This window comes from Chiroxiphia lanceolata, chromosome 2 (genome assembly GCF_009829145.1).
Source record: "Chiroxiphia lanceolata isolate bChiLan1 chromosome 2, bChiLan1.pri, whole genome shotgun sequence".
Lineage (NCBI taxonomy): Eukaryota > Metazoa > Chordata > Aves > Passeriformes > Pipridae > Chiroxiphia > Chiroxiphia lanceolata.
The window spans coordinates 27,213,308-27,228,757 of NC_045638.1; the positions used below are offsets into that span (position 1 = coordinate 27,213,308).

Below are 15,450 nucleotides of genomic sequence, written 5' to 3' on the forward strand. Positions count from 1 at the left end.
CTCAATGCTCCACTCCTACAGTCACACAGGGAGGAAGTCTTGCCACAAAGCAGGATCTGGTCAATAGTTGGTCTTTTCCTTTATCACAAACATTATTTACCATTGCCGATGCATGGTTCAGTTGTCTGAAATAATTTTGTCAGTAGGCATTTAGCCTTAAGAATCTCCCCACCCTATCGAAACAGACATTTCATATCTTTTCAAAATAACTAGAAGATAGAAACCTAAGAGCCACTGTTCACAAAATAGAGGGTAACACCCATTTACTTCCTGTGTGTGGTAGAAAGCTGATACTAAACCTGGAAGCAGCTTCTTTTTACAATTTGCATATACCCATGCTTACAGTAGGTTGTACAAAATGCGTCAGTGGTTCATCTTTACATGAGAAGCATTTAAATACTTACACAAAGATAGCAAATATCAGTGTTGGACAGTGAGCATGCAATGCTCTTAACTGTTCAACAGATAACATAATTCTATCAATCACTGAAGTGAAACAGCCCTATACAGTTGCTCCTAAAGATAATTTGCTCAACCTTGTCCATCTTCAAACACATATCCTTAAATAACAATTAGCATCAGAGTCATTGCAGTTCAACACGATTTATTTGACAAATATAAAGAGCATTGATTTACACAGAACAGGAAGTGGGTAGATATGCAAGAGTTTGTGGAAACAGTATTATGAAGGTAGAGTGAAAAAAATAACACAGTAATACACTTCCAGCTTCCTTTGCAGTTCTGCGACAAACTTCTTTGTCACACAGGACTGAATGAAGAAGAGCTAATTCAAAAGCTTGGGGTGAAACCTTGGCTCTGATGAACTCGTGGCAAAACTCCCACCCTGGCAAGGCCAAGATTTCATTCATGAAGCCTGATACTTGGGATAAAGATTCTGCATTCAATGGGAAGGTTATGACAAAGGAGGAAAGGTTTTTTTGAGGAGCACAGAGTGCCCTGGATAGATTCTTCTACCTAATACAGAGGCAGCATTTCAGAGCCAGTTATGATGTCCAGCACAACAAAAGAATTTTAGGTGTACTCTCCAAACACCTGTAAGTAATGTTTTCCACTAATGAAAACTCGTACACCACATGACACTCATATCAGTCCATACTCAGGAATAGGCATGTTTAAATCAACAATAGTCAAAGGCCTATGCAGGCAAAATGCTAATGTGGTGAAGGGCTTCTGGTGTCTGAAGAAAGTACTTAACATCAGTAAATCTTTTGCACAAAGCTTTGAGTACAGGTTAAAATGTGAGACAATTTGCTTCCTCAGTGTTGGTTATCTGCCCTTCACATGCCTTTTATTTTTTTTAAGTCGATAGCCAAATAGCTATGTTTCAGACACATTAAAGTTCTTATGAGAAGGAAAGGGAAATGAGCAATTTTCAAGTTTTTGTCAGACTTTTTTTGCCCCAACAATGAGTTTTACACAAGACCTTGAGCATGACTGGCTTTGGAAAAGCACTCTGTCATTTAGAACTAAGAACTCAGCTGTATGAGGACATGACCATTTCACATTTGTCAGTGCTGTGGAGGAAGTAAGTAAAGCACACTTGAAAAGGGGAACTTTTAAAACAAGAGCCTGGACAGGAAAACATGTCAGAATGATCTAATTCTCCTTACATTTCTCCCCTGCTTTGGCGTATACAGACTACATGGTTTGGAGTATGCTTCTGTATGCCACTATTAATTGGAATATCTCTGGATCTTTAACCACTCCACCGATTACATGCACACAAAGGGTATTCAGGTTGCAGAGCCCAAACTTCACAAAAGAGACTTGAACTACGAAATTACTGTGAAAAAAAATGAAGGGGGAAACTACTCAAAAACAGGAAAGGCCTTTTAGAGATTGCATGTGCACTTGGGCTTAAATTCCGCTGAGAACACATGGACCACTGAGAGCATCTGTCATCTACAGCCCTAGGCAAATATCTGAATCAGTTACTGTTGGGTAAACTTCCTTCTGTGAAGAAAAGGCAAACATTCATGGATCAAAAGAGATGTACACACAACAGCAGGGCAATTTTTGCTTCCAGACCTCAAAAAGCATGAGAACGCAAATCCTGAAAGACAAATGACTAGTAGAAAAGAAACAGGTCCCATGGAAAGTGTGCAACATCATGCTCTTATGGACTTCAAAGACCTTAGAAAGTTGTTTCTTCTGCTGTTAGTCCCTCCCTTCCAGTTGAAGCTGCTTGATTGTTCATAGTCTATTCCAATACAGAAGATAAACCATTTTCAGTAACGGTTTAATTCCTGTTTTATTTTTCACTGAAATGCTTGGGCTCTTGTACTGTCAGACACTGGGTGTTTAGCTCTGGGCACAGTACCATCCCACTGAGAAGGAGGTAGGCTCCCTCAGACGATGGGAACTTAATTCCTTAAACTAAACGTGCAGAAACCCACTTGGTTATAACTTCATACTTTCAGAACAAGTTTTCCAGTCCAGAAAGTTAAGCCATAAATTATGCATTAACAGCTGCTGTCAACTTTCGTTCTGCACTCTGTATAATAAAACTTCCTGATCACATTTAATGTTTTAGTCTATATTTAAAAAGGATATATTCACATATCATGTAATTTCATATTGTATGCCAAACACAAACACAATTTTGCTGGAGTTTCAGAATTAGTTCTCCACAGAGCTGCTCAAACTTAAGCACCTAGAGCACAACTTATTTCATCACCCAGCTATATCTAAATAGCATTCAGGACAAGAGTAGACTATGCAATATGCCATTTTCAAACTAGTGAGAGCAAAACCAGCCAGTAAAATGGGGGGGCATTGATGAATTCTGTCAACCTCAAGGGTCCATTGATGAATGACAAAGCGCTTCGGTTCTGACGGTTACTGTTGCCCAATGAAGGGAAATTCAGAAGCACCTGATGATGTTGGTTATCCCAAATAGGCAGGTTTGCAAGACCAAACGATGAACCAAAACCACAAAGGGCATGCCTTTGGTGGTAATGCCTGATCTGCATCTGTGGGCTGAGCAGCTGCACAGTCCCACCTGTGCTGCTCATGTGAGACTAAACAGCATCGGTGCTGAGGTCACAGGCCTCTTAGCAGTCACTTAGCCTAGACAGAAAATGCCCTCATTTCTTCCTCAAGATGAGCAATCATGCCAGACTCCTTTACTTGCTGTCAAGCAATAAACGGAGGTGGCATTAAACCATCTGTGTAGTCTGACAGTTAACGCACTCCTGCTGTCAGTAACAGCCCTACCTGCAATAAAATTTATGAAGTCAATCTCACTCCTGACAATACAAAGCACCTTTATAAGACAGCAAGAATCAGCAATGTTGTAAAACCATAAAACTGAATTAAAAAAGCCTTGAGCTAAACACCTCGGAAACAAAGTTCAACAAGGTTACACAACATTAACACTTACATATTGATTTTTTTAAATGTAAAGGAACTCACACAAGTGAAGTATAAACCATGTTGAACAAAATTTTTAATTCTATTCATTAAACTCTGGATTGCTCAAAATATCAGTTCTTACATCACAAATGTATTATCCATAATTTCAAATCAGTCTTTCTATTCTGAAAAAACGAGGGTAAATATGTCTCGGAATTGGGCCACAAGAACCCCGGTATCCAATATCACTAATATTTCAACAATCCGTTGCTTTTAAGCTGGTTTTGAGTTTCTGACTGTGCTGACTGGTCTGCTTAAAATCTGAATATTTTCAGGCTTTGCACGCAGTAAAGTCCTACACAGCTTATCACTGTCACTCAGTTTCTTTGATATTATGACCTAATGAATTAGAAAGAATTAAAAACCTGGTCTCTTTTTTCTTTTTTAATTCCTCACTCTGATTGTATGACCTCAAGCAAGTCACATTCTTTCTGACATTTATTCTCACTGTATTCCAAGTGTTGGAGTGACAGCAGCTTACCTCAATACGGTGCTATGATGCATAACTAAATAGCCGTGAAGTGCTCTACAACATGGAAAATAGTATTAAGGCCACTGGCTGACAAAAACAGAAGATGCATGAGTTCCCTGGCACACAGCTCAATGTTTAATCCACTAGATTATAAGGCAAATGGGAACAACTGCTCGAATGATAAAACCGATAGTGTTAAAACTTTGTACTACTAATACCTGCATGATTCACTGCAAATTTCAGTTCACTAAAAATTTCTCAAATTATTTTCCTTAAAATTGCACAAAAACTGAGTAACGCTGCATAAATACCTACCATTAACACAAGTATTCCTTTTTTCTCTTATAAATGAAAAAGTGTTTAGAAAAACAACTGAGATACTGCAAACGTAAAAACAAACAAACACAAAAATACTTAATTTGGCTGTTTTCACTTGCATAAGAATTCATACGAAACATTTACAAATCTGCTTCCAGTATCATGGAAAAACAAAGCCCTCTTGCAGACTTCTTAACATAAAGACCAAAGAATATTTAATTAAATGGATAAAATCATCAGAGAACTGTTCATATTTACATTAGTTGTAATAAACTCTTATCATGGAGCCCAGAAAGAGCTTTTAACAGCCAGGCTCTTGTAAAAATACAAATAGCGGAAGTGATAAACTGTACAAACAATTACAGAGAACACGCTTTCCAGCAAATATTGTGCTCCTCATCCCTCCAAAAGCTAGAGCTGCCTGCAAAGCTTTTTGTTATGAGTTCACAGCTTACATTACCAGTGCTGTCCTAGAAAGCACCCCAGTCTAAAAAGCTTCCACAAACTCACTCTGTAAATATTGTAACAAAATAAACAATGCAGAAGCTTATCCAAATATTGGCCTTCTTCAGCTGATAAATTACAAAGGGAAAGTTTTCTTATCCTACAGGAAATAAACACTAAATCTACTGTTCTAAAGGCACTGTCATAAGAGGCTTTAGGGTAAGAAGACAGGGAAAATAGAGTAAACAGAATAGATCTCCAAGTTAAAAGGCTCTTAAAAGCCTTTCCATTACCAGTGATATTGAAATGTGGCATTAAAGAAGATCAATATTTTTCAAGAGAAAGTCCCAGTCTGAACAGGCTGTCATGAGGCTTTCTTTGTATCACATGCACAACGGTGTATTATTTGTCTCTCCAAATAAAAAGAAAATCTAACCTTGAATGTATTTTCACATCTACTTCACCACACATAACTACATTATATGTTGGAATGTGTGTGCTTTTTAAGTGTCATTTTCCAACTTGGTATGTGCAGACCTGCATGCAGACTGAAAAGCCAAGACACCGTGTCCAACCCCACCACATGGCAGTACCCAAGTAGCATTTCCCCTCACATTTATTTCAGACTTTTGCACAGGTCAGACATTCACGTCTGTGGCCTCCTAAGCAAATATTGTGGTTCAAAAGTGATCTGTAATATATACTTACAGGAAAAAAAAAAAAAGTAACTGGCTTGGTATCCTGTTACATCATTTTAATTTCTTGCTTTGTTGTAATGACTGGTTTCACAAGACCTAATATTATATCAGAAAATAGAATCCGCTTGAAGAGAGGTTAAATACAAAAAAAGAGAGAAGTGTACAAAAATCTGCAAAGTACTAAACCCTAAATAAAGCTGAAGCAATACAATTATCAGCATTCCCATTGTTTGGAACATGGCCTAGAAATCTGGCAAGGAGTGTTTTTTATGTCTGAGATGTACTTGTTGCAATTCCTGGGACAACCTGCCAACAGAACTATTTAAAACAGTACCTGAAGATACTATTTTCAAGATGGCTCCACTTCCTGAGGAATCAACAGTCATTTATAGGGCCTGAAATTATTTGATACTTGAGATACACACACCCTTCCTTGAATCAGTGACTCCGACAGTTCACAAAGTTTTAATTACTCCTGCAGGCAGAATCTTGATCCCCACTGATTTATGCATACTTGTAATTCACCCCGTGGTTATCATCAAAACCTAAACCATACTAACGGGCAACACTTCCTTTTTGTAGAGAAACAACACATCTGTCCTAAAGCTATGAAACCCATAAAGCTGCCATGACCTTGTTACAAATACTCCTTTGCCAAGATATTTCCTTAACAATCTCACCTGTACTTCTGAATCAGCATCAACATGCTGTAGTTGAAACCAGGTGTCTCTGTTATGATACTTTTGAAGATCTTCTTTCTGTATAGCTACCTTTCCTGGAAATAAAACAAAACAGAAGTATAGTTTAAGATAACGTTGTAGCTCCCCAAAAGTACATTTCCATCAAAACCAAGTTTTAAAACAATGATTTAAGGACTGTCCTATTCAAGAAAGGCTTTAGAGCAAGGAAAGAATTTTTTGGGGCATTCTCCTTTACACAGTACATAATGATGAGCCCAATACTAATGATGGTACAATTCTGATAAGCATCTTTTTCCACTTCATATTGTGAATGACTTCAAATTCCTAACATCATACTCACCTAAAAGAGTGAAGCACTGGGCCCTGCAGACAAGCTTGTAAGTATGCTTATTGTAAAAACATCATTCTTATTTCTTGTATGTAACTAAACTTGTGGGAAGAAAAGCTTGGAAACTGTTGGACGGAGATTTTTGAGGTAGATGTCCATAACAATCCCAAAATGAAGTTCCATGCATGGGTTATTGCTAACAATATTTTAGGATAAGGCTTTTCACTACATAGATTTGTAGGAGAAGGGCAACAACTAGGGATGTCAAGTCCCAACAGATTCCCAGATCTGCACTTTGAGGCCCTGTTGACTCATCTCCCTCACTCAAATCTTTTAAGAGTTAGCATTCTGCAACACAGAGCCATCCAAGTACCACCCCTGACCACAGAGAGAAAAAAACCAAACCACCCCAAAAAACACTGTAGACCTTTCACTCTCACCTTTTTTCACTACTCTTATCCCTATCAAATTAGCTGATTTGGTAGTGAGGGTAATTCACTACCTGTTCCATGAGCCTGTTCCATGCTGTGAACTAATGTACATGAATGCCAAGGACTAATATATACGCAGAGTAGAAACTTTTGTCTTGCCTGGTCTCTCTCAGGCATTATGTAAAGCAATGAAACTTTTTCCAAGTGTCTTTGTATACACAGAGCTGAGCGTGGCATGCCTGAGGAGCACGTGATTCTCAGAGAGAAGCCTTGGGTTGGCTGGTTCCCCAGGCACTGAGCAAAGCAGCATGTTCAAAATGAAAGAATCCAGGACAGTCAGAGACATTGAGTTGCTCACATACAGTTTGCAACCACTGCTTTGCTACAGAAACACACAGTTTCTTTAGCCAAATACCGCTGGATAAAAAGTCACAGTCCTAGTGGGAAAGAAACTTCAAAGGCTTCCTAAATTCATTCAGTTTGACCAGACATCAGCAATACGTTATCTCAGAAAATGTTAACAGAACACATTTACAAAGAAAATAAATTAAAAAAAAACAAAACAAAACAAACAAACAAAAAAACCCAAACAAAAAACTCCCACACAATGGAAGACTACAAAAATGGCAAACACAAAGCATTCTCCCTTCTGAAATCTGAAATCTTATGGAAGTCCCAGCAGCAAGTTGTTACACACCAGCATTCCCTCAAATTATGGCCTTTTCCTTTAGCTGTTGCTGGATGGTTTCACCCAGCCCTCCTGTTTGCTGGGCTGCTTCTCATACCATGCTGCTGCTGCATTCTTCTGTCCGGCTGCTTCGGTGACAGTTTCCAGATTTCCAGTCCCAGTTTCTGAAGTACTCTGCCTTCCTTCTGAAGCTGCCCTCCCTAGTATCTGCCAGGATTCCTGCTCTAGCTTCCACAGAACTTCTGATCCATTACTCCCAAGTCTTGCTCATTCTGCTCTCAACACTCTCCTACTGGCTTGTCCTTTAGAGATTACCAGATCCATCTTCTGTCAAACATTTAACTAGAAATTAACATGGCAGATTCATTACCAGCCTCTTTATTGGATATGCAGAGCAAGTGACTTGAGACTTCTTAGAAAAGCAGTAATTACACAAACCTATAAAATAATATGGTAGAAAAGGTAAATGAGACATCTGAACTGTGCTGAACAGGAGACACCAAGTTATGCTGCTGAGAATCTATGTGATGATGTCTTTGTTTTGGTTAGTGGGGAACCTAGTTTCTCTAAAACACTTTGAGAGAAATACATTTGAACGCATGACCTTCCAGTAATTGCTCTGGACTTTAACTGAAATTGTTTACTTTCACTGCTTGCTATCCTCACTGTACCCTTTAATCTCTTGCAGAAATCCTCCACCCGACTGCAGCATTGCACACACTTGCCAAACACCCTCACCTACATCAGTCTCATTCGCAGTCACTTCCCATGCAGGGAGCATCCTCGCAGAAAACTCAAGGCAGGTGCAGTATCTGCACCTGTACATAGCATAAATGGTGTGATCACTGCCCTCCCTTTCAGCAGGGAGTTCCACTGCTCTCTGTCAAGGGTGGCAGGACAATCCAGATACGTCTGTCCACAAAGTCAGTACATAATTGCAGTACAAAGTGTTCACGGGTTTGGCACATGCCTCCCGCTTTGAGGGGGTTAACATGGTGCTACAACTGTTTTGATTAGGAAATTGTTTGAACAGCACTGTTTGCTCTGCACACAAGCAAGTCTTATTAATGACTGAAACTTATTGACTGGGCTGGCTATAATCCAGGGGCTTCCACTGCATACCAAATGATTCACAAAGGAGAAAATTCTACTAGGGAAAAAAAAAAAAAGGGAAGGGACAGTAAAAAGGGGCCTACACTTTGGCCACTCTAAACATATACAAAGACACACTACTGATAGGGCATAATGTCCGATCTGCCCTGTTCAACAGTTCTCTGTGTACAGGAGCGTCCCTCACGTTTTCTGTTATTAACTTTTCACCTGCACCAGCCAACTCCATATGCTCATCCAGCCCACATTCCTCCTCCTCCTCACCAGATCCACATAAGCCACAGTGCAGGTGCTGAGCAGAGTCAGGTTCTTGCCCTACTCTACACAGTTACTGCTCTGCTACTGGCTGACCTATGTCCAACCTGGCTCAAACAACTTGTAGCCTCACCAGAACTAGGTTAAATCCAGGCCAATAATTACAAGCTGTTGGCACTTGTCATTTGACCTGACACTACACAATAAGGACCTATAATTCTGCTTGAAGATAAACCTGACACAAGAGGTCAGAAAGGTTTACCACCACTCATTTACAGGACATTTTCCTCTTCGTGGTTCTTCAGCGTGCTCCCAAACGTGAGCACATTGTCTTGCACTCTTTCTCAAGATTTGGGTGGCTTCCAGACAGGATTGAGAAACTCTAAATCTTGCACCTGAGGCACCCAGCCACTCCTGCTGGTTTCCTCAGGGCCACCCCAGGCTGCAGAGTCTGTGTCTGTTTAAGCCTTTAGATGCTGTATGGGAGGAGGCAGGAAACAGCAGAACATGCTGAACAGTATATGGTGTAATTTCAAAACTTAGTTAAGTTACATTTTTAAAAATCAGATTCTCAGCAGTAAGACCAGCAATGAAAGCACTGTTCTCATCTGAACTAATTTCCTTCTGAAGCTTGACACTCACCAGACCTCAGAATGGAGGAGGGTAGTAAAACCTCAGACACTCCTGCATGTTTTTCACCCATATGGCACCAATTTTCCTATGTCCCCCCACTTCAGACTGTACAGATCTTCACTGGCACATCTAAATCCTAAGCCCTGTGTTCAAAACAAAGAGGTAATATGCCACGTCTGACCCCTTCCTTCTGTGAATCTCTCTTTACAGAGAAAACAATATACCAGTAACCCATTACTTGAGCAGCCAGTTCAGGGATGAGTGATTTTATTACCTAGGCCCCTGATAGTCTTAAGGGTGCAAAACACATTTTACAATCCATGGTACCAACTGATTTAAGAGCCTCCCACTTTTCCCACCCATACACCCCTGTCCTCTCAGCAGGCTGTACTGAAACTGTTGAGGAAATTGAGTGAATCCAAAAAAACCCAAACAATGAAAATAAACATTCTGTGTGAAGAGAAGGGAATAAGAAATAAGTTTCAGGGGTCACATGTGGGTATTTTTAACACACAGGTCGTTTCAAGTGACCTGTTTAACAGCTTCCACACTCAAGAGTCACATTAACATAGCTAGGAGACAGAAGATGGTAGAAGGTCAATAATTTGGGCACAGAGGTAGAAATATGCAACAGAGAAGGGTAGGAATTTCTGGCTACACTGCTTGGGAAAGTGCTTGTGGAAGCACTGCACCCTCAATGCCCAACCCTCGACTGGATTCAAAAATTTTTCCAAGGCAAGTCCATGCAGCCCATTAACTTGTCCCTGGACATGCCCGTGCTTGTTAATTCAGGGTCAGCATCTCCATACAAAGACTAACAGAGTTGATAATTTGGCTCAGGCATTCTCCATCCACATACAACTATCTTCTGTCTGGATAACCTGTTGGTGACAAAAGGCTTAGGCATCAGTTAAAGGATTATATCTCACCTTTTATTAACAATTTGCCAGTTTGCAGCTGAGATACATGAATGTTTAGGACATATGCCAGACTAATAGAAGATTCCTTTACTGAAAAAGAAGTCAAGACAGCAAAAGGAGAGGAGTTCGTCACTTTAAAAGGGCACAAGGCTCCATCTGAAAAGTAATCCAACAGAAGCCTAAAACCAGAGCATTTCAGAAGCTCTTGTATCTTCTCTTTATCTTGGAATACCTGCACAGTGAAAACAACAGAACTTTGCATATTGCTGCCAAGTGAGCTGAAACAATATAGTGTAATATTTTTTTTTAATACAACACCCTCCATTAACAATGGCTGCAGTACAGTTAATTTATAGCAAAGGGTTAGGTCTGAGTCACACCTTAAAAACCCACAAATGCCTAATTAATTCAGTCTTCTTTCAGCTCTGAACAGAGACTACTTTGTCTCCTATATGCTGCAATATTAGGCAATAAGATAGCCTGGAAGCTAGTTCAGAAGTTGCTTCATGTTAGTGTGCTAAGTGCACAGACACACTGTATCAGTAAATTCATTTAAAAATCACTGGTATGAAGATGCACAAAGTCCCTTTCAAAAGCTGGGAAGACTAAGAACAAATCAGAATTGATTTTAATCAACATTTTAGGCTGTTGAGAGCCTTATGAAACTTTAATTACCTTGGAAACATGAAGCACCACTGCTATTCCAGCCTACTTAGAATTTTATAATTATCTGTATGAAACGTTATGTCTCATCAAACAAAAGTACAGAAACTTTGCAAAACAGAAAGGGCTACATGCCCACCTTGTTAAAGAACAGCACAAATTCACTCACTCCTCCCATAACACGAAACAAGCAAACTCCCTATTCGAGGATTACAAAGATAAGGATGAGAATTTTGGATGACCTAAGGCTTCAGAGCCTTAGAAGCAGCAGAATGGTTCCTTCCCGGTTCCTGTGCAGTGCACCATGAAGCACAAGCACTATCAGACCATCTGCTAACATTGGTAAGAATTTAGCAGCAATAATGGCAGAACACTTCCAGCACAGCAACAGTGCATCCTACACAGAGTACTAAGGTATAGGATACGCAAGACCCCAGTTTTGGTTGGTTGGTTTTTTTAAACTAGTCCAAATATAGTAAGAGTATCACCTATTAAATCTATTTTTCCCCTTTGAGGGATTTATCTTCTTTAATAAGGCAGAGAAAAGTAGGCTGTGGATTCTACCCGTGAAAGTCAAAAGCTGCAGCATTGCATGAATTATCCTATATCAGGGTGGTTTTGCTGGTCTCAATCCTGAAGATCTCACCTGGCTAACAACAGAATTTCTACTCTCTCTTCCTGTTAAAAAAAAAAACAAACAAACAGCTAAACAAAACTCCCAAACAAAAAAAGTCCTATCCAACCATACCTCTGGTATCAACTCTCTGCCAGTTACTCTCTGGGCCATTAAAATGTTCATACATTTAAGACACTGGGTATAGCCCATGTTTGGTTGCAATGGGACAATGGATCTGTGGTGATACTCTACATACAGACCATATTAACACTTGTCATTAGGTAAGGAGGAAGGTTGCAAAAAAAGGACAGTTGAGGTTCTAGCACATCATGCTCAGTAGTTTTGTTTATAACATGTACTTGCAGGACAAAGAAGAAAATATATCACTTTTTGAAAGCTCAGTTTTGTTTTCCTACTCTTGTGATCACCTGTTATGTTAAAAGGTATTCTGAGTGCATTCTAACAACTTATTTTATGTAGAAAGTATTTATTTTAGCCTCTCTATGCAACTGTAGAGAATAACCTCAGGATAATTCTAGTTCATAGCTTCTTGAGACTTGTCATTGTGGGACAGTCATCCGTTTCCTTTATTTCACTAGTAGCTATATTTATACCATACTGAGGAGCTGTATTATTCCCATGTCATCTAACAGTACATTACGGAAACAGTAAAAACCAAGTTGTGACTGCCGCCTAAGCCGTGGTCAAGGTAGAAGAAACAATAACACAATTTTCTATTGAAATCTTGATTTCTGTTTCATGCTGTATCGGAAGATCTTTCCTGTACTAAGCTAGCAACAAGTATGGCTCAGCAGAGATGATTATTTTTCATTTTTTTTCTTTGAAATCAATAATCAAAAGGTGATACCTCAGCTGCATTTGGTAACAGTTACCTAATAGCAGGAGATGGCTTGCTTTGATGCTTGGTAATATATGGTGGCAACTCTGCAAACACATCTCCTCAGCTTTTGAAGTAGCCATTAACAAAGGTACCTCAAACATAGCAAGCCTCAAACAACTTTCAATTTCAAGGTGCTTTCACTCTGTGAGAATTTCCAAGAACTATGATTTGGTTTCATCTACTTTAGTCCAGAGTAGCTAAGTTCAACTACCTCCGAAGGCAAATTTGTTTTATTGCCTTACTTTGCTTCACCTCAACTAGTATCAAGCAGGAAGACAATTACAACCTACAGGATTCAATGGCCACAAGAGTTTTAATTTTTTGTAGAACACGTTTAATAACCTCTATGAAGCTGACTTATAGCAGTTAAGTTATAGTAAAGGTAATTAACAGAACCACTCACTAGTCTTCTCCCTGCTGGCTTTCTGCTCCTTCACTGAAAGGCTTCGGCATTTCACATCTGTGTTCTATTCAGTACCATTCCATCCCCATCAGCATGGCAACCAAGCCTCCCCTCAGGAGTACCACAAACTTTCAAAGTTCTTACTCCTCAGTACAATACAGGGACAGCGCAGTACTTTTTTCCCCCCTCAGAACTTCACAGGGGATGCATTTTGTTCTTTTCAGTTCCTGCTTAACACAGATGTTATGCAAGTCAGGTTCATGCATCTGTTACCAAAACAAATGAAGTGCTGGGGTGAAAAAACCACACTGATTTAAGAAGAGGATAAATAATTGTGTACTTGTCACCTAAAGGGCAAATGATATTAACTAATCTCTCACCGCAGCGTTAAGTGACTTGGTGTGGCACATTTCCTGTTTTTTAACTGATCTGTATGTTTAAGGTCAAAGCCTGGCAGCCTGAGCTGTTCATTACACACCTACAAGAATACCAGCTTGCAGCACAGCAGAGATGGTTTGCTGCATTAAATCTAGCTGAGTTATTAAGGGTGCCACTTTATTAGCACAGCTTGTCTCATTCAGCATGTCTAAAAAGCTGAAAAATATCAAAATAATCATTAAAGAACATACATTTACATTTGCCTGATGTAGCAGCACTACTATTCTAATACTCTTTCTACTGCATCCAGCCAGAGGTATCTTTTTCCCCACTATTATTGGAGGGGTATCAACTGACAGTTTTTCAAGTTATCCCCATCTCCTCAATGTTTTTCTCATTGTAACAACTAGATGGAAAATAGCTATTCTATATACACATGTTCCAGCAAACTGGTCTACTACTAATTCATCATTCAGAAACAAAAACATCTAATTTTAAATTATGTTTACCATTACTTTCAGTAGTACATTTCCTAGTCAAAGCATCTCAACATACTGTAACAGTATACAAACTCTAGCCAGTAACAGTTATAACAGACAATATCAATTAAACAACTTAAGAATAGTTTACTTTCACAGTAACTGTATATTTGCTACATTTTATATAAAAAAGACAAAAATATTTCAGATCCACAGAGCTCTGCATTTTCTTCATTATATTTGCATTTCAACCAGCATCCAAGATTCTTCCAAGACACAGCTGTTCAAGAGTTGTATCTGTTTACCTAACAAAATCCTAGATGACTTAGCAATTTCAATTAAAAAAAAAATGTAATAAACAAACATGCAAACTCAAAAGATATCTTTATCTCCACAATCCTCCCATCCTGTATACCAAAATAATACAGTATATTCCAAAACATATCTGCTAGACATGTGTTCCAGTTTCTGACTCTGGCTCTCCTCGGAAGTTTACATCAGAGGTTTCAGGGAGTTCTTGTTTTTCATTTTCTCGCTCCCACACCTTCCGCTTTTGGTGGCTTTAAGCATTCTCATCTGTCACACACTGAGTTGCATTTCGGAAGTTTAAGAACTTACCATCACAAACTTATACTTCATATTTGAATAAATAAAAGGGTGCCTAATCTGAGCTCCAGGCACCCTGGAAGTCAGTATTATATCACCAAGACAAAGTTCTGGAAATACTAAATAGTGAATCTAAAGGAACTCTGCTAACCAACCATCTTCAAAAGATAGCTACTTGTCAAATTCTCACAATTTTGACTTATATGCACTCTGTTCTCTCTGTCTTGAGACCTCCTCAAAACCAGCCAAACAAACAATGCAAAGAGATGCTCAAACATATCGGAGTACACATAGGTAAATTCACAAGCTCAGTAACATATGGACTTAAAATTAGTCTCCTGTATGGAAGATAAAACCCCCAACTCCTTTCTCTGAGAAACGTCATAGCTGGATGAGCATGGGTAACCACATTTTCTTCAACAGAAGCATCTCAGGGTGACCTAATATAACAAGTGATCTCTGGAATGCAAACAAAGGGCCCCTAATTGCAGAATTTGGTGGTTCAGTGAAAAAGAGCTTGCTCTAGCACTACTCTGACCAAACTTTTTCAGTAGGGACCTCTTCTAAACCTTCCTTGCTCAAGACTCTTCAAGAAAAGGTTTGAGTCTTAAGACTGAGCTGAAGATACACACAGAGCAGCTATTCAAGTATTACAGACTTTGTTCGAATGAAAGAGTTCCCTTCCTCAAAAAAAACTCCACTGCTGAGCTTTGCTGCTGCTGAATCCTGCTCAAGAGGAGCTACTGAAAATAACCACATGCAGTTACTCCAGAGCACTGCTCTCTCTCCAGAACATTTTCCTACTACAAGCAGAACTTTTAAGAGTAGTATCAAACTGACAGTAATTCTGGATTTTTTTCTTCTCTCCATTGCTATTTATCACACTTCCACATGTTTAAAATGCTTTTCAAAACATGCCTGCGATAAGGAAGAAGGGAAACAGACAGAGGAACAAAGGGGGGAAAAGACTA

The 15,450-nt window shown here is 39.3% G+C and overlaps 1 protein-coding gene across 2 annotated transcripts in view; it reads right to left on the minus strand.

Annotated features, from left to right (window-relative positions):
• Window positions 1-15,450, minus strand: part of RASA3 (RAS p21 protein activator 3) — a 127,749-nt gene that overhangs the window by 60,162 nt on the left and 52,137 nt on the right. For both annotated transcript variants that reach the window (XM_032679535.1, XM_032679536.1), the window contains exon 4: window positions 6,048-6,142. In XM_032679535.1, coding sequence (XP_032535426.1) covers window positions 6,048-6,142 — 95 coding nt within the window. The remainder of the gene's footprint in view (window positions 1-6,047; window positions 6,143-15,450) is intronic.